Source organism: Hoplias malabaricus, chromosome 2, assembly GCF_029633855.1.
Source record: "Hoplias malabaricus isolate fHopMal1 chromosome 2, fHopMal1.hap1, whole genome shotgun sequence".
Classification (NCBI taxonomy): Eukaryota; Metazoa; Chordata; class Actinopteri; order Characiformes; family Erythrinidae; genus Hoplias; species Hoplias malabaricus.
The window spans coordinates 12060899-12081252 of NC_089801.1; the positions used below are offsets into that span (position 1 = coordinate 12060899).

Below are 20354 nucleotides of genomic sequence, written 5' to 3' on the forward strand. Positions count from 1 at the left end.
AGGGTAGCCAATGCAGCTCAACTAATAGGGGCGTGACATGTGCTCTTTTAGGCTGGTTGAAGACCAGGCGTGCTGCAGCATTCTGGATCACCTGTAGCGGTCTCACAGCATAGGTCGGAAGACTTGTCAGGAGGGTGTTGCAATAGTCTAGACGGGAAATTACTAACGTCTGAACAAGGAGCTGTGTTGTATGTTGAGTTAGGTATGGCCTAATCTTCCTTATGTTGAATAGGGAGAAGCGGCAAGATCGAGCTACAGCAGTAACGTGATCTGCGAAGGTCAGCTGGTCATCAACCATGACACCTAGGTTTCTTACAACCTTGGTGGGAGCCACTGATAGGGACTCTAGCTTGATTCTGATGTTGTGGAGAATAGCTTGCTTGGCTGGGAGGACCAGTAGTTCAGTTTTGGACAAATTCAATTGGAGGTGATGTTCCTTCATCCATGTAGATATGTCAGAGAGACAGTCAGAGATTCGATTTGCCACTGAAGTGTCTCCTGGAGGAAAGGATAAATAGAGCTGTGTGTCATCTGCATAGCAGTGATAGGAGAAGCCGTGCAAATGTATGATTGGGCCTAGAGAGGTGGTGTACAAGGCAAAGAGGAGGGGTCCCAGCACTGAGCCTTGAGGCACACCTGTGGTGAGGTGGTGTCGCGCTGATGTTTGTCCAACCATGACACATTGAAGGATGGCCAGTGAGATAAGACTCAAACCAGGAGAGTCCATTGTTCTTGAAGCCCATGTCAGTGAGTTTTTTTAGTAAGATGTGGTGGTTGACAGTATCAAATGCTGCTGATAGGTCGAGCAGAGTGAGAACTGAGGACTGACCTGTTGCTTTGGCATCTTTAAGAGCTTCCATTACTGACAGAAGTGCAGTTTCCATCGAGTGGCCGGTCTTGAAGCCAGATTGGTTCGAGTCAAGAAGGTTATGTTGGGAGAGGAATTTTGTTGCCTGCTTAAAGACAGTTCTTTCAATGATTTTAGACAGGAAGGGGAGGAGAGAGACTGGTCGGTAGTTCTCTACTATAGAAGGAGCAAGAGAAGGTTTTTTGAGTAGAGGTCTTACTTGAGCTTGCTTGAAGGTGTTTGGAAATGTTCCAGAGGTTAGTGAAGAATTGATTACACGAGTGGCTGCGGACACAATGGACGGAGCTATGGTTTGCAGTAGGGTGGTAGGAATGGGAGCAATCACCTCTGGTTACTACGCTACACTGTTCTGACACACTGTCTTCTTAAACAACTTTTATAATGAATATATAATACAATTTATAAAGCTTTAATTTTATATAGGGTAAAACATTAAAATATATGATATTACGTTTCATATCTAAATGCATAATAATTTATAATCTCAGTTCTCAGTTATTTGTAATCACCTCAGGCTCAGATTCTGTACCTGTTTTTTAAAAGTATAAATAGTGTCCTTGGCCTCAGATATATATATATATCTTAGCTTGGAGTTAAGCATTTTATTTTGCACAAAAAAATTAAAATAAATAAAAACATATCAAACAGATAAGAACAAATGACAGACATCAGCTCCTCTGCTAATAAATGCTGGATGCAAAGAAGCTCCACTGTAGTTCTATAATATAGTTTTAACATGTATTTGCCTGGGCAAGTTTAATTTCTCCTTATATTGAAATACTTTTCTAATAATTTTAGGCAACAAATCTTAGATGTAGATGGTGGAAAAACACTAACCTGTGATGAAGATGATGAATTTGAATTGCTCTTCTTCTGGAGTCCATTCCTTATACAAGAACAGTTTAGTGTGTGTGTGTGTGTGTGTGTGTGTGAAGGGAAGCTGAAGGGAACTGGTCAATGTCAATTACAGTGCAATGTAAAATATTTGTTGTAATTTTGGTAAATTACACAAGACACATGCTTTTATTGTCAGTGCTCATAGTGCTCACTTCTCAGCGACAGCTGCACAGAGAAATTGTATTGCACTGGAAATATTAAGGGGAACAGGATGTGGATGTCTTATTAAATTTGGGACAGAGTCAAGTAACATCATGAACAGAGAAATGTTTCCTCAAGATTGAGTGACCAAACATCCTCTTTTCCCTGTACATGTTCTATTTTGGGACTTAAAATATATCACATGATCTGTTAAGTTCTGCTAATTATCAGTATGTTGTTTAGTGCCTCTGAGCATGCTCAGATCACAAAAGCTAATCTAAGCATATTGTTATTATTTGTGTAAATATTCAAAAGTGTATGTGATGAATTAAATAATAATAACAGTAATACTACTACTACTACTACTAATAATAATATTAATAACCCCACCCCCAACTGCCATATTCTAGCCCTAAGCCCTAATGCTTTCCCTGAACTGTGCACTTTAATGACGTTGTTGAACGGTGACTTGAGAGTACAACTGGGACACACTGCCTCTTAACACTTCATCTGTGCACGTCACTTCAGCTTAAACAAAACTCACTGCAGTCTCACCCTAAGCTGGACTTAACTTTATAGTGTTTTACTAAAGTCACTAACAGAATTGTGTAGAGGGTTTTTTTTAAGTAATTTATCACAATCCCTTATTCATGTGTGGACATATTTCTGTGACCTGACCTTTTCTGCTCTATAGTTTACAAAACTGAAAGTTATCTTGACTGTCCTTATTACACATTATAACACAAACATTTCTGACTCGGACGAGTTGATCTGCACAGCTTTTTGTTTAACCTCAACATTAGATGAAAACCGGTGAAATCTTTGGACGTATTAAAGCCAGAATACCAGAGAGTGAAGAGGTTAATCAAACATATCAGTTTTTATATAGTTTTTTTTTTTGTTCTCTCCCTAATTGCTTATGTCCATACTTCTTTATATCACAGAAATACATTTCAAAAACACATAAAAGAATAAATAAATAAATAAATAAAATGACTGCACATTTTGTCAGCTGTGAAGTTATTCACCCAGCACTAAAGTGTAAAGAGCTTTGCCTAAACAAAAACATTGAAGCTGTTACTTAACAGCTTCATTTTTTTCTCCCAAATCGCTCATAGCTGGCCAGTGTGTTCAGGGGACATAATTTAACACATTGTCACTGTCCAAAAACAAACAAAAACAGTCCATATTCTTTGTTCTAAAATTCACAAATTAACAGCAAAGAATTATGCTGCCGTCTGTAATTTTTTTAAGGTAATGCAACATGAGGTTAATCATGTCCTCTAAAAGAGCAGCTTCTATCTCAACATCATATCATGTTTTACAGGGAGCAATAAATAAATTAATCAATAAGACTAAGTTAAATATACATAGTGCCAGACTCATATATATGTATTAACATATACCTATGTATTGAGACAGCCTTGGTTCATCAAGCGATATTTATTAAGTGCCCTTTGAAGGGCACATGTGCAGAAACAAATAAACAAAGCAGTATGGGTAGTCTCACTGTAACACAGCCCCTGGGTCATGGGTTGTGGGTTCAAACCTTGCCTAAGGTCACTGTCTGTGAGTTTGGTGTGTTCTTATCTCTGTGTGGGTTTCCTCCCACAGTCCAAACACATGCTGGTAGGCTACTCAAAAGTGTCCATATGTGAGTGTGTGTGTGATGAATTGTTATGGACTGGTACCCTATCCAGGGTGTGTTCCTGCCTCATGACTAGTAATTCCTAATAGCCGCTGGACCCACAGAAAGAGTGAACACGATACAGTAATTACAGAAAGCTAATGTATGAATGAATAAATGTACAGGGAGATCCACACACCTGACAGCCCCCAATAACAACACATCTGACTACAAACCAAGGCCAGACATGCACACAATCCCAAATAACCAGATACACACTTAACCTAAATCCCCATAATAACCCCTAAAACCATGAACAGATGTAGGAGCAGTGCACACTGGTAGCTTCCCTGTGAGTCCCAGCCCCAGTGCTTTTTTTACACAGATGCACTATGGGCAATTTTCTGTGTTGCAAACATTTCAGATATTACTAAGGTGACCAGACGTCCTCTTTTATCCGGACATGTCCTCTTTTTCAGACTTAAAAAAATGTCCGGGCACAATTTCACAAACGTCCGGGATTTTGTTTTTCTAAAGCTTCCGTAGACTTTCGAGAAGCGTTTTGTTCACAAACTAGTCCCGCCCTCACCTACTCTGTTTGGTTCGCTTGAGTGAGAAGGGGGCATGATGAAGTAGCCTAATATCTTCTGATTGGACGGTCTGACTGTAGAGCTACCGTTATTGGTCGATAACTTTTCTGTAAACATTTAATTGGTCAGTCTGCACTTCAGTAGTCCTTGTTTACGTCAGGCAAAGCTCATGTACCTACCCTCATCTCGAGCAGCTATGCCGAAACGTAAATGTAAGTTCTCGGATGAATTAAAAAAGAAATTCCCATGTTTTGTGTAGTAAATAAAGTAAACAATGGCAGTGAATGCCCCCCCCCCCCTCCTCTTTTTCACCTTCTTAGATCTGGTCACCCTAGATATTACCTCTATATCCGGAACGTACTAGAAACTAATATACTAATATATATATATATATATATATATATTGTGAGTGTGTGTGTTTAAGGGTTTAAGTAGGTGAAGGTGTTGAGGGTTTAAACACTCAATCCACACCTAGTAGGTTCCTTATCTTGTTATTACTCATTAATGTTCCTCTAAGGATTAACTTTTTTACGTCTCCTTGTTAGCTCAGTTTTTCTCAAATTTCTCCCGAGACATTCTTGTTACAAGATAAATGTTACTTCACTAAAGGCTAAAGTAGAAGTAAAGTACTAGCAAACAACTAGAAAGAAACTAGCTAAAGAAATCTCTGCAGCTAAGGTATAATCATCTTCAAATACTCAGAGAAGTAGTAATAATATTCAGGTCCATGCATCTAAGCTACGCTAACTAGTTATAATGCCCAGCTCTATTTGTAAATTAGCTGTGATTTCTCTAATACTGGAGTATAAAAATCAACGATCATAGTCTGTGAGGAGTTTTGTGTGTGTTTCCTCCCACAGTCCAAAAATACACGGTGTTGGTTTGATTGGCTGTAAGTGTGTGAGACTGAGTGAAGGTGCAGTTTCCCGCGATGGCCAGGCAACCTCTCCGTGGTGTGTTCCTGCCTTGCACCCATTTATTCTGTGTAAGCTCTGGATGAATGAATATTACGTTTCGCAATTTGGAGGCACAGTGGTGAAACAGCTAATGTGGATGCCACACAATTCCAGGATCTTGATGTCCTTGTTTTGATCCTCACTATTTGTGAATTGGTGTGTTCCGTCTGTACCTTTGTGGGTTGCCTCAGAGGGCCACTGTTTCCTCCCACAATCCAAAAACACATACAGCAAGGACGGGTAGAAACCTTCTTGCTCGCTCGAAATATCTGCATGGCAATATCCCGCGTGTGCAGAATTGTGGCACAAAAATAACGGGTGGTAATGTAATGTGTATTTATGTAATAAAATTGGACTCTAAATCCACAATTGTATGTTTAAATTTACATTTACACTGTTTGTACCTTTAGTGACAATACTGTACCTGTACGGTACAACTTTCTTCTGAGAGTGTGGAGATGACCTTACCTTGTTAGACATAAACCTAACCATTAGGCAAAGCATATGCCTGTATGCTGCTACAAACGCTAATCCTATACCTAACCCTAAATCATGTGTTTTTGTTTGTTTGTCTTTTGAGTGACACAAAAACACGTCATTGACACATTAGATCTTGTGGACAAATGTATGCATGGCAAGCTTTATGTGTAGTACCATTTTTGTTTCATATATTTGAGAAACGACTTTAAATGTATTAGTATAATTCCAGGTAGGCTCTGGACACACAGCGACCCTGAATTGGATAAGCGGTTACAGATAATGAATGAATGAATGAATGAATGAATGTATTAGTATATAATCATATATTCATTTAAGATAAATATAGAAAGGTTAAATTGTTCTCTTTTACTACAGTCGGTCTTGTGTCCCCTTGATGGTCCCCTCCCAGTTCATTCTGTAAGTGGTGGTTGTCGTTCAGAAACGGATCCTCCCTGGCCAAAGTTTGGGGCTGTTCGTTTTGTATTCATTCATTAACTTGGATGAATTAACCAATTAATTAATTTTCTGTAACCGCTTACCCAGTTCAGTGTTGCAATAGGTCTCGAGCTTACCCGGAATCACTGGGCTGGGCGCAAGGCGGGAGCACACCCTTGAGGGGGCGCCAGTCCTTCGATACACACTCATACATTCACACCTGGACACTTTCGAGTCACCAATCCAATTACCAACGTGTGATTTTGGACCGTGGGAGGAAATCGGAGTCATGCCGCCCCCGGTTTTTTGTAACTATAACCATAACTATGTAACTAGGCCATTGAGAGTCACAAGTTAACTGGTTTAACTTAATCAGATGAAGTGTCCCAGGGTTATAATATTTTATTTTTTTGAAGTTAATTTTATTACTATACAAGGTAAATTATTTTCACAGATGTTATTTTAGTATGCATGTCCTTCTATGAAAGATTTTACCTAGGTTTGTTTCTAACATCTGGTGAGAGAGATTAAACACTTGTATAAGTGACACTTCCTGTCGAGGTCATTATTCTCTTGAGAAACCAATCAAAGTGTTTAGGCTGACATTAAATTTGACCTGTTTGTATGGGTATGTTTATGAAAAAAAAATTGTGTGTAAATTATAATGTGTGCTGACAAATGTAATAAGTAAAATACAACAGTTTGTATTAAATATTACAAAAATATCAAAATCCCAAATGATTTAATTTAAAAGTGTGTTAGAGGAGAATGTAGATTTCACTGTAAGATGAACATTTTAAAGAAATCTGAATAATTGTAAACTTTTTGATGTACAAAATATTTTTAACTAAAATTTCTATTTTGAGCTAGATTTTCAACACAGTACTTATATTCTCCTGGATGGTGGTCAGGCAGGACATTTCAGTAGTGAGTAATTAGTGGTTAGTATTTAAATTAGTCTTCTGTTCATTGTAATTGAAGCATCTTTTAACAGAAATAAAATGTATAGCCACTGCATGAATCCACACATATTTGTACATTATTGGTTGAATTAAAATTTATATTGCACTTCAAAGATCATAAATACCTCCAGTCAAAATACATCATATGGTGTTTCACACAGACCAGGCTTGTCATGAAATTATGAATTACATGCATTTAATCTGGACCAGGGTTATAAAGTTAGTCTCAAAATGTTATCACTTCTTTTTCATTTTGTCACTTTTATATGCACCTATTTAATTTGTACATTTGTCTCAGGGATATGAAAATAACTTTTTTTAATCATGATCATTGTATTCATTCAGTCAACAGGGGGCATCAGAAAGCTGGATTTCTCCTTCGTTTTTATTTCTGCAATATTTTGTTCATGGCCTTGAATAGCATGATTGATCAGGGTCATTTTGGGGTTCTCTGTTGGAAAAGGGCATACAGAGGTGGGCAATTTGTCGTGACATTCAATTGAACTATTTCACCATGGTGCACCCAAGTTACATTACATCTTTAATATGGAGACAAATCATTTTCGTTGTTGAAAATGAAAGAATAAATCACATAATTATTTAAGCTTTTATATCAAATGTAAATTATTTAATGAAATTAAATAATCAAATGTAATTATTTAATTCTTCTTTTATTAATTATCTCTTTATCATTTTAATTATATAATATAGCCACAGTGAGTGTGTGTGTTGCCCTGTGAAGGACTGGCGCCCCCTCCAGGGTGTATTCCCGCCTTGCGCCCATTGATTCCAGGTAGGCTCTGGACCCACCGCGACCCTGAACTGGATAAGTGGTTACAGATAATGAATGAATGAATGAATGAATATAGTCACAAAAACCCTCCATACAAAGCACAGGACTGTTCAAATAACTTCACCAAAAGTATGATTTTCTTATAGAATTAAAAAAATAAAAAGAGAACATTTATAAATATTAAGTACCCCACATTCAAATTCCTTCAGATTGTAAATACCTGTTATTTCATGTGAAGTCAACATCTGCTTTATTGTCAAAACTACAATATGCAGGATTAAAATATTGTAACTCTTAGACCTATGGTGCAGCAATAAACTTTTAACCTTAAATAAACACAAATAGACACTAAACACAATATATATATATATATATATATCCTTGATGTTGACATAAAAACATAAGTGACATAGGCACCTAACAGTAATGTCAGTATGGCTAGTGCAATTTTAAACAGTAGTGCAAATTTGGATGAGGTCATAGTCCACCTAAGAAGGCAAAGTCTTGTATTTAAGGGGGTGTCAGTATCCTGAGTTTGTGTAATGAGGCAGGACCAAAAGCAAAGAGGGAGGGAGGACAGAGCAGGCAGAAAGTTGAGCACCCTGACAGCCTGGTGGACAGAGCTGTCCTTCAGTCTGGTGGTTCTAGCCCAGAGACTCCACAGTGTCCTCCCTGATGGCAGCAGGCTGAAGAAGCTGAGTAATGTGTGAGAAGAACGCCTGACATGCAGAGGGCTTTCTGAGTGAGATGGGTGCTGTGTATGTCATGGAGGGAGTGGAAAGAGGTGCCAACGATCTTCTCAGCTGTTCTCATGATGTGCTGAAGTGTCTTGCAGCAGGACACGGTGCAGGTGCCGTACCATACAGTGATACAGCTGGTCAGGATGCTCTCAATGGCACCTCTGTAGAAGGTGCACATGATGGGGGTTGGGGATCTAGCTCTTTTTAGCTTGTGGAGGAAGTAGAGGCGTTGGTGGGCCTCACTGGCCAGTGATTCTGTGTTGACACTTTATGACAGATCCTCTGAGATGTGAAACCTGGTGCTGCTCCTCCACAGAGTCCACAACAAGAGTCCAGTTTGCTTCATGATTGTTGCTGTTAAGACCCAACACAGTTGCAATGTCTTGGCGCTCACATTTATTTGTTGCCTTACTGCATGCCACTTAAATATAGCCTTACAGACCAGGTCCACAAATGTGGATTTACAAAGTGTAGTGTCCACATGTAAGTGATGATGTGTGTGCACTAACGGCGCCAGTGGGGCTTGGTACAGCCTTTGAGCTGATGTGGATCTACATGTAAGAGCATGTAAATTGAGCAAGGATGGGTGGGTGTATAGGAAACCCGACCTCACTGATCCTTTGATCCTTCTGGGAGTATTGTGGGCTTAATTACACTGACAAAGAGACAGCCACTTCTAGACAGTTTTTATACTTGATGTTGAAACACTGCTGTGAGTATTTAATTGCTTTCGGACACAATAAATATTAGCAAGGTCAGATATTGGGAATGTTGGGAGTATTCATTTTCATTTTAAACAAATCCAGCTCATCCCAAATGTGTGCCATCCCTGAAAAAAAACTACTACTCTACAGCTCAAAGGTGGGTACCTTCTTTAGTTATACCTCTCTAGCTGACAATTTGCATTGGAAATAGTGACCTTAGGCTTGGGTAGCTGCTGCTATCTCATGCTATTGGTGGAAGTTTTAATACAGAGATTATACATGTTGTGTGCAAGTAGTGGAGCAGCTGTCAGCATTAAGTATGGTAAATTAGTCTTTATAAAACGTGACTAGCATTTGAATATAAAGTGTAAACAAACACAAATAAATGTTTGCTAATGTAAATTAAATCATGTGAACAGTAGGTGGTGCCGTTGCTCCGAGTCCATTGTTGCCCCGCCCCCCTAAAAGTGGAAGACAGACCAAATTTAGACATCCAGTGTTGACAGTATGGACACAGGAGGACGTTCATATTTGCTAATATTTTTTAAATGAGTGTACAGTTATGAATACAAAGAGTATGTTTTTGAAGATTCTGTTTTCATTGTGAACTGGATTGTGGTAGATTTAACTCTCGGGATGTTCTCTAAAATGGTCTGTTTTTAATGGAACACTGTGGAAGCAAAATACCCCTTTGCACATGATGGATAAGTCCCACCCTTTTTTCCAACAAAGGCCACTTGTAGAAGAGCACTTTAGTTCTCTGCACTCGGTTCAACAAAATGAAGTCCCCGTTATAAATAAATGAAAATGAAGACATGTTTTCAACACAAGGGATGGATTCCACAGTTTACACTTTTGACAGGTACATTTTCAAATACAGCTTGTTTGTGTTGTGAATGTTTTTGTTTCTATACTCCCAATGTGTTCTAGAGCTATCATCTACATAAATACTTTAAATTTAAAAGTCTGATCATGTTGTTTTTTAAAACCTTTTAAAACTGTCTTCTGAAAGAGTTTAGGCTCTGACACGTATTCATCTCTTATACAGAGAGTACAAGGGTTAACTTACAGTGACTAAAACACAAAGTTTTAAACAGAATGTAGAACGATTGTGTTTATTATTAATAATAAAAATCTCCAAAGCGTGTTATCAACCGTTGGAGGAATTTTTTTTCATTGGCCCATCCCTAGGCATATATTTGACTTGCAAATTTACACAACATGCAGAAGACGAGCCAGTTTTGTGATGGGAATCTGTTTCAGTAGAATATTTGTTTTGTAGGACAGATCTGTTTGCTAAACTCGTGAGCATTACACATGCTCTTATTATATCCTTTTTAACGTATTACAACAAAAGCACACTTTAAAACAGTTTGAGTTTTTAATGAACTTAATGAGCATCAGCCTTTCTCTTTTCTATAGCATTTGTAAGCGGTAACAACACAAAAGCAAATTTATAACATATTTAGAAGTTTTTGCTTTCCTACTTTGTGGCTTTTCGGTTGAATGTGGGCTGTAGCAGCTTTTTCCCCCTCTTTCACATCTGTGCTTCAGAACAGTCTTTGTCTGCTTGGGCAGGAAATGTATGGTCAGCTTGTTAGATCAAGCATCATCACTTAGGGTAAAGTGTTAAACAGATAAAAAGAAAATGTATGAATTATAGAAATAAGAGCTGACACTTCTGTTTCACTTTCCCTATTTGTGACCTTCTCCTCGTTGGAAATGTTTTTCAAACACAAAATAATCCCCATTATTAATCCCCCTGTACATCAGAGTACAAGGACATAATGAATATTTTAATGTCTAGTGTTATTTAATAGATTGTAATTTGGAACATAGATTATAGATTATAAATTATTATGTAAATAATTTGTCATAACTTTGCCTGTGATATTCATATTTTAAACTTTGGCAACCAGAACCTTCAATGCAAATATTATTAGCTGTGAGCTACTGTTCATAGTTATAAATAATTCAGATTTCCTTGTTTACGCATTGTATTTGGGTTGTGGCCCATCTGAAGAGGGAATAGGGTTTCTCTTAGATCAGCTGCAGATTATCCACAAGAGAGCATGCTATTTTTCCTACTATATATAAGAAAACACTAACGATGCACTGCTTGATGGTGGGAATTTATTGAACAGGAATATTGAGTCTTTCATTGGAGAATGAGATACAGTAGTGAAGTATAGTTGTTTGTGCAGAAAGAGAATAACAGAATAAGAGCACTGTACGCTGTACTGTATTCTGTGTTACTCTGACTAGGACTAATGCTTCTTAGGGAAGCTGATATTTTGTCTTGATTATTTGCTTAAGTCCAGAGGGCTCACAAAGCAGGATTTACAGCTTAAAGCCCAGTTTACAGTGTAAAATAACAGCTTATATGAATGCTTTGTGTCTAAGTGTAAGAGATGCCACAGCTGATTATTTAACAGAATTCTCAGAAACACTGTGATATGTGTGCTGAAGTCAGTGTTGTAATGAGATATAAGAAATTGTAGTGTCATTCAAATTGGCATTTAAAAGTTTAATCCATAATTTCTAACATTGTTAACAGTTCTTCTTTGGATGTTATTGGTTGCAGTTGCACTATATTAAGTGCCATAGAGTACATCAAATAATGTGTTGCAAATTCATAGGTATTAAACCCTCAACAAACCAGTTATTTTATGATTTGCAGTGTTGGATATGACAGCAACATGGTCACAAATATTGCACAGTGTAAATGAACAAATCTAATAGTAGATTTGTCTGGAATTTGCTTAGTTATAATTTCTAGATTTTCAAAAATATCTGGGATTAGGTTTTTACCGCAGTCTTTACCTCCATCCCAGTTCTTACACTAAGCCCTAAGTGTGTACTTTGATAAAGTCTCTTGACATTGTTGAAGAATGAGGAAAAAAGGGGTGCAAGAGTTCAAGTGTTCAAGGGGTCTGAGAGTTTAAAGCTGAAATGGGACACACATTGCCTCATGTCCCTTTAGCTGTATTCAACACTACGGCTTAAACAACATTCACCACGTTATGCAGCTGAGCTTGGCTCAACATTACACTTCTACTGGATGTTTGCAAAAAAGCTTGTTTGAAGCCGTTCAATTTTTCTAAAAATAACTATAACATTCATTTTGTTGCAATAATAATATGTTCTAGAAATTATTTAAATATTTCTCAGTGATTTGTCATATCACTAAGAATATATTCATCAAGAATTCATTCATCTCATATCCAGAGACAGTGTAATATTTTACGGCTGTATCACCCACCCTTATTCTGGTTGATAAATAGTAAACGTGCTTGTTTTAATACCGTTCAAAAAACATTACCGTTAAAATGCAATCTTGTGGTTTCCAGCCATTAATATGATGTTTTTCTGGGGGTAAAGGAGTCGCTTGAATGTAATTTCAATGCAGTGATTCAATTTCGTAGTTTGGTAGGAACAGACAATATCAAATTTTCTATGATCACAAACTCTCTATTTTATTTTATTAAACTCACTATTTTGTTTATTGTTTAGAGCCAAACAGTGAATGAAAAGGAATAAAATTATCTGGCTGTCTTATTTAAGAGTATATGTTTACGCTTATCAGATTCAGTAACAGACACAGTAATTACATAGTTATGAATGCATTTGTCAACTTTTAACACTGCTACCTTATAAATATTGTCATGGATCCAAAAATTAGGTGACATTAAGTGTAAGCGAGCTTTGATACTTTGTTCCATGAGTGTTTTGTCATTTTTTTTTTATTAAGAAAAAGTAGTAGTGCTACAGTTATATTCTGTTTAAATGATTTGAGAATTGCCTGCAGAAGACCTGCTCTAAAAAAAAAAAAAAAAACAATTATTTGAAATATATTTATTCCAGAAGGGGTATAGCATTTTATATTGTGAAACTATAAAATATACAATAAATAAATAATCAATAGTTTTAGTACTTATTTGCCATAACTTTATTTTCTGAATTTCTAGGAAGAATGTAACAGACTCTGGAAGGTCAGGAGAATATTATTGCATAGCTGGCTACACGGATCAGGTTACTGATCTGGCAAAATATTTGCTACAGCTATAATGGATGGTAACAGTGTACTAGTAATAAAAGATGAGGTGAAAAAAATATTAATGATATAGACATAAATATTGCACATGCAATAAGTAAATTATTGTATATTTGTGTAAACACTGACATATCTTTAAATATTTACAAGCAAAGGCAATTGCCAAAAGAATTATGCAAAGCAACTGTAAAAACTGTAAATTTATGACCAGCTGGAACTAGGTAGCTTTCTTAGTTGGTTAGTTGGTTTATTTTGGTTTTTCAAAATGAATTCACATATAAAGCTGCATAAATATAAAGCACAGAAGTAAAGATACCACATATTAAATTAATAGACATTGCAGTCAAAACAAAATTACTGACCGAAAAGCAGTAAGCAGAAGCATTAGCTTATTAAGCCTACCCTTTTTAATCTAGCTAAGGAGCGATCATTTCCTTCTGTTTTTCTGTTTAGTAAATGTTACATACATACATAACTGCAAATTAAATATTCAACATTCAATGCATCCATTAACATTATAAATATACAAGAAATAAAGCAAAACATGGAATTAATTTACTGATGCAATCACAGAAAATAACCCCATGACAGAGCAGTCCATCCTTTAGAAGTTCTGCAAGCCATAAAACGTGACACACATAGTGTCTAACTTCACTTCCTTCATCACAGTACACAGGCCTGACTGTGTATCTGGCCCTGATCTGTCCACAAAGTGTATCACCAGACAGGCTCTGTTGAATAAACCAGAAAGAGGTTTTATGAGGTACATGGACTCGTGGGCTTTTATCCCTTTCATGTATTAATTTGTGCAACATGGTGATGCAGCAGGTAATGCTGTTCTCTCTCATAGCTACAGAGTTCTGAGTTTGTGGGATCAATTCCTACCTTGGGTCACTGTGTGTGATGAGTTTGGTACACAACTGAACTTGTACACAACTTTTCATACACAACTGAAACCATTTACTGAACAAACCAAAATAACCACCTTTACAGTAATTTGTTTCTTTAGTGGGACATACCTAACATGAGTGCTTTTTATCAATTTAATGAAATGAACATGAAAATACTAAAATATAACTACTGAAACTGTACTGAAACATACTGTTTCCAATTTTTATGTCTTTCTAGTGATCTTCAGCTTTGTGGCAGCCTCCACTACTTCAGGTCAGAAAGTACTGATCAGAGCAGTGGGAGAGTCTCTTCAGTTCCCCACCTCTGTTCCTGTATCTGGAGATATAGAGTTTAAAGGCAGTACCATTGGAACGGTGTTTAATAAACAGACTGATATTAACCTCACTGAGGAGTTTAAGAATCGTCTTCACTGGAACAGTCAGAGTGGACTCTTCACTCTCTCAGATCTGAGGATGGAGGACTCTGGTGTTTATAAATTAGAGAGCACTAAAAAGCCTCGGATAACACAATATCATCAGCTGAATGTTTATGGTAAGTTTGTATCACAGTTTAGTATAAAACAGTATATACATATTCTTGTAATTTTTTTCCTTTTTAAAATGTAACTTTTGTTCTTTTTGTCAGATAAAGTTTCAGCACCCCGAGTGACAAATACAACCACCAACAGTTCTTCAGAGAATAAACTCTGTTCATTGCTGTGTTCAGTGAAGAATGTGAAGGAAATGAATCTCTGTTGGATTAAAAGCAGTGTCATATTAAAGCAAACCTACAGCTCAAATTATAATGACACAGTACATCTTCCTCTGGAAATACAGCAGAGAGACCATGACAAATACAGCTGCGTAGCTTCCAATCCAGTCAGCAACCAAACAGCCGTAATCTACATTAAAGAACTCTGTCAGATTAGTGCAGGTATGAAAAAATGCACCTTATTTCAAAATGTAGCAATTTTTAAGGGTATATTTTATGCTTTATATCTTTAAATATTTTCAACAGACTACATATACTGTTTTCACATTTGTATGAAGAACTCTATTAAATAACTGAATCCATCCATCCATTATCTGTAACCGCTTATCCAATTTAGGGTCGCGGGGGGTCCAGAGCCTACCTGGAATCATCGGGCGCAAGGCGGGAATACACCTTGGAGGGGACGCCAGTCCTTCACAGGGCAACACAGACACGCACACACACATTCACTCACACACTCACACCTACAGACACTTTCGAGTCGCCAATCCACCTGCAACGTGTGTTTTTGGACTGTGGGAGGAAACCGGAGCACCCGGAGGAAACCCACGCGGACACGGGGAGAACACACTAACTCCTCACAGCTAGTTTTGGAATAGCCAATCCTCCTATCAATATTTGAGTTTGGACAGGACCTTAGAGACAGTAACCCAAGATGGGGTTTGAACCCACAGCCCCCACCAAAGAATATTAAAAAAACAAAACATTAAACATATTTAAAACTAGGGATTTTACTGTGCTGATGCCTTGATCATTTGCAATACCAGTTCCGTAACTTTTAGAAAGTGCATAGTCACTATATAAAGGTGTTAGTGACTCTGAACTTGTGAAACCAAATGAACCTTTTTGGACATTATTCGAAAATGGTCAAGATATTTATTTTTTTATTTCTGTGTTGAGCTGCTGGTAAATTGAGGTTGCTGATTCCTTAGTCATGCACGGCTTTGAATCCTAGTCTCTCAAAGGAAACATGCTTGTCCTCACCCTCTGAATGTTGGTGGCACTGTGTGTGGTGGGGGAAGTCAGCCAAAAAAATTATGGGGTGGAATTGGAGATGAAGTATGATTGGTGAAACTGTGGTATAGTTTTAAACAAGTGAAAAAAAATATTTAGATTTGATTATATATTTTAAACAGTAAAGAAAATATTAAAGATTAACATCTAAAGGTCAACTTTAATAAGGGTAGGAAAAATATGTTAGCTAATAATTTTATGTTTTTTTTTTTCCAGAAGTGAAGGAAGGTCCTAAAAAGCATATCCCGACTATTATAGTTTTCAGTATTGTATTTGTTCTGGTGATAATAGGAATGGCATGGTGCTTGTGGAGAAAAAAGATGAAAAATCAATCAGATCATCGCAGAGAAGGCAGGTATTTGTCTCATTATGTACATTCCAAAAAAATGTGTTTGAAACCACATTTTTACAATACACGTGCATATAATAATGAACTTTGTAGTCATCTGTGGGCACACACAGACCTGAAACTTTGAAGAGCTTGTATTGTGTTTTCATATTTAGATTTTTCATTGTAATTACCATGTTTTTATACATAATTCTCTGTCATCACCAAACATATCTCAAACATTAGCATTATGCATTTTATGTTTAATATGCCCTAACTACAGTGTATTAGTCAGTGTCTGTCAGTCCTCCTTGTGTCTATTGTCTGATAAAAACAACCAAAGTGAAATCAGCTTCCGACTGACCTTCCTTTGTTTATCTTTGCAGACTCATCTGCAACTGAAGGACAACAGGAAGAAGTGCAGTATTCTGTAATCAGTCATAGAAATCGTAATCAGGTCAGTGACATCTGATGGACTGACAGACACTAACAATCTTGAACGTGCAGGAACATCACAGTGTGCACACAGAGCAGTTTCCCATGAGCAAGTCTGGTTTCATTTTTGTGTCGAACTTCACTGTGGTTATTCTACTTCACTGGGCTGTGGTTTAAATGTGTGTAAAAGTTGCTAAAAAGATGTACAGCAGGCCTGCAGTGTCTGGCTTTTATGGCCTGTTCTGTGAAAGCTTTTAAACTGTACTACTGTACAGTGTATCTCCAGTAACTCAGATAAATGCACTTATAGTCTCTCTCTCTCTCCCCCTCTCCCTCTCTCGTCTGATCTCAACCAGGGAAATATATGTGAACATACCTCAGAGGAAACATGTCATCTAACCACGATTTATGACAAGATTCAACCACACAAGTAAAGGGTCTCATTCCATGATGGATCAGCACAGTTGCAAACAGGAAAGCAGCCATCAGACAATGTATACAATCCTGTGCATTAAATAACTTGATCAAGTACATATTGGTTTAATTCTAAGTGAAAAATATCATATCATTTTCTACATGGGGGCCTATTTCTGCTAAATGTCTTTTTCCATTAGCATATTCCACACTGCAACATGAAGTAAATCAAAGTATAATTTTAGCAGAGTAAGTAAATAGAAATTGTGTGTTAAAATGTAGATGTGTCTATTGTAGATGACATGTTCTGTTATTCCCTCAGGTTAATATTTCACAAACCATGTCCAAACTTTTAATACTCTGTCAATGATATCATATTGAAGTAAACAGTGCTGAAGGTTGTCACATGTATATGAATAAATGTACACTCTTACAGAGTAATGAACTACTCTGATATTTGTTACAAATTGCACTTAAAAGACGTGACACCTACAATCTCTTAAAACATGATTGTGTGAGTGGGTGGGTTGGAAAATGGCTTTCTCTAGTGTTTGTTTTATTCTATGTTTAATTTTATTTATTTTACTATGTTTTGCTAAATGTGTGTTCTGTATACGTACATTCAGTCACATCACTGGTAAATGTAGTTTATTTTGTATGTAGTTGAACTGCATTTCTAATTGCTACAAGGTTGTTGTTGTTTGTTGTTTTTTAAATAAAAAAATCACTGCTGTATTTCAGGGCAACACAACACTTTTTAATACATTTTCAAACTTTCTTTGGAATCTGCCAATATTTATCTGATTGTTTAGTTATCTTATTGACATAATCTCTTCACAACCTCAAACACATTTCTTTCATTGGATATTTGCTTCGTTTATACTTTAAAACTTTGCTTCCAATGTGTGTAACAGGTCCATAAATGCCATAAACACACCTGCAGGAACAACAGCTACCAGCAGCTATTCTTTTATTTGATGTGGTCGGCATGAAAACGAGGAAGGGAAAATAATCAGGATGTCGTTGTTTAAGTTCCTCTTTGGAGTGGGAATAGGCAGAACTAGGCCAAACTACCATTGAGGTTTATATATCAGTCAGCACGGGAAAATATAACGCCCTGTAAACAGTTATATTTCAGCTAAACACATTACAAGTTCTACAGACTGCAACCAAAACCTTGTACTTTACTATATCACACATACTATAATAACGAATGTACTGTAATGAATGTACTATTTTATTTCACTGCTTTTATTTCAGCACTGAGTGTATTTTGTTTCACGTAGTCAGTTTCTGTAGTTCTCGCCTTGAGTCCTGCTTTGTTCTTCTGTTAGATCAAACCCTACTTGTTCACCAGTGTTGATATCACAATTATCAAATTGTTTCTATTCTGTAATAATTTATTTTATATTTAATAGGAACTCTGTGCACTGTTGCTGCTAAAATGAAGACCACATTCAGGATATTTGCACTGAAGTTATTTCAAAGAAGTCTGGATACATTAATTTATGTTCCCAGTGGTTGAATGGATATAATATTCACAAATGCCAAATGTACAGGAATATTTAGTTAAAAAATATGTCCATGTCCCAAACTTGCACTATAGTAATGCTTTGTGCTTTTAGCACTCCCTCATTAAACAATGAAATAAAATAGTGTGTGCTGTTTTTTTTCTTTTCTGACAAAATATTTTTACTTTTTTTTATAAACTGTCCACAACAAACAAGAAACCATCAGGGGAACGTTGAACACTACATAATCTGCTGGACAGGACGTCTGCTTCTTGTTGATAAGAGTAGTAGAGAAAGTAGTGACTGAGTAAAGTTTGAGCATGAATAAATATCTGAATAAAATTAGACAAACAGGGCTAACCTCGACGACATATTACCCCTGTGCATGATGCCAAAGTAAAACATTAGGGAAGGTAAATACAAGTAATGTTACTTAACCAATGCTAAAACTACCTTTATAAAAAGCTGTATTATATTTTAAGTAGAACAAAGTGAACTGTGCAGATCAGTAATGCTTTATATTTATGACAAAGTTTGTTTGCATTGGAATTACTTTAATGCAAAATCCAAATGTTTGTTGAAGCAGAACAGTGTAGACAGTAAATTTAGTATTTGGAAAACAACACACACACACATATGTGTGTGTGTGTGTGTAGATAAACACTTTTTTTTCTTATTATTTTATTATGCTAATTTTTTTTATTGACTCCAAGGTCTTGTGAGGACACTGCTGCTATGTCCAGGTAAAAGCTTATTGATTTCTCACCGGGACCTCCTCACTACAGTTAACGATCACTGGATGAGGAACACCTACCTTGTATTTAAATTTAGACACAGCAGTACTGTGTCCACTCACTGTCCAGTTTATTAGACACACCAACCTTTTGGTCCATCTTATAGATGCAAAATCAGAGACTGTTGTTGAAGTCTTGCTGCACAGTTTGTGTTGGGTAATTTTGGTTGGTGGACTATTATCAGTACAGCAGTGACAAATAAGTTTTTAAAATGTTGAGCAGCGCTGCTCCACTCACACCAGCACAACACACTAATGCACCACCACCATGTCAGTGTCAGTGCTGAGACCGGGCCGCCACCCAAATCATATATGCTTTGTGGTGGTCCTGACCACTGAAGAACAGGGTGAAATGGGCATAAGAATGTATGCAAAGAACAGACAGACTACAGTCTATAATTGTAGAGCTACAAAATACTCCTTTATTTGTCAGTGAAGCTTTTTTTTTTTGGCAGATTACTATCATCTGTATAGCTTTTTTTCTGGCTACAGTCTGGTATAAGACATTTTAGAGTATTTTAAATATTAAAGACATATAAACTGTTATAAAGTGATACAGTTTGAAATAGTCAAATATAAAATATTTTATTTATTTTTGCCAGACCACTTATAGGGCCGGCCTAGAAGAGGCATTTTCCCTTACTGAGTGACTGTCTCCTAATGTTAGAATGCACATGCATAAGTGGGAACGCTATTTCAACTTCTGCTGTTAGTTCAGCCATATTTCACTTTTCCTTCAACGAGTTCGTGAACTAAGTTTGGAAATTTTCGGCGCATTTCCACAGACATAAACTGGTTTGTGAACCACGACAATTTGTTCCCAGGCGGAATCAAAGAAGAGTAGGTTCTTCAGCGCGAACCAGGGCTTGTTGAGGTTCAGTAATTTAAGAAAGCTCAGAGCTTTATCGCCCAGTGGAGCTGGACGGGGTCGCTTCATATAAATTTATATG

The 20354-nt window shown here is 36.8% G+C and overlaps 1 protein-coding gene across 9 annotated transcripts in view; it reads left to right on the forward strand.

Moving 5' to 3' along the window:
* LOC136687471 (SLAM family member 5-like) overlaps positions 1 to 18739 on the forward strand; it is a 53293-nt gene extending 34554 nt beyond the window's left edge. Inside the window, exons 1-6 of one of the 9 annotated variants that reach the window (XM_066661910.1) lie at positions 9919 to 10055; positions 14376 to 14690; positions 14784 to 15071; positions 16140 to 16278; positions 16638 to 16708; positions 17043 to 18739. In XM_066661910.1, the coding sequence (XP_066518007.1) occupies positions 9995 to 10055; positions 14376 to 14690; positions 14784 to 15071; positions 16140 to 16278; positions 16638 to 16653 (819 nt within the window). In that variant the 5' untranslated portion in view covers positions 9919 to 9994 and the 3' untranslated portion in view covers positions 16654 to 16708; positions 17043 to 18739. Of the gene's footprint in view, positions 1 to 9918; positions 10056 to 14375; positions 14691 to 14783; positions 15072 to 15246; positions 16279 to 16637; positions 16709 to 17042 lie in introns of those variants that run through there. The other 8 variants (XM_066661901.1, XM_066661905.1, XM_066661914.1 and 5 more) reach the window with 8 other exon arrangements.
* Positions 18740 to 20354: the final 1615 nt, after the last annotated feature.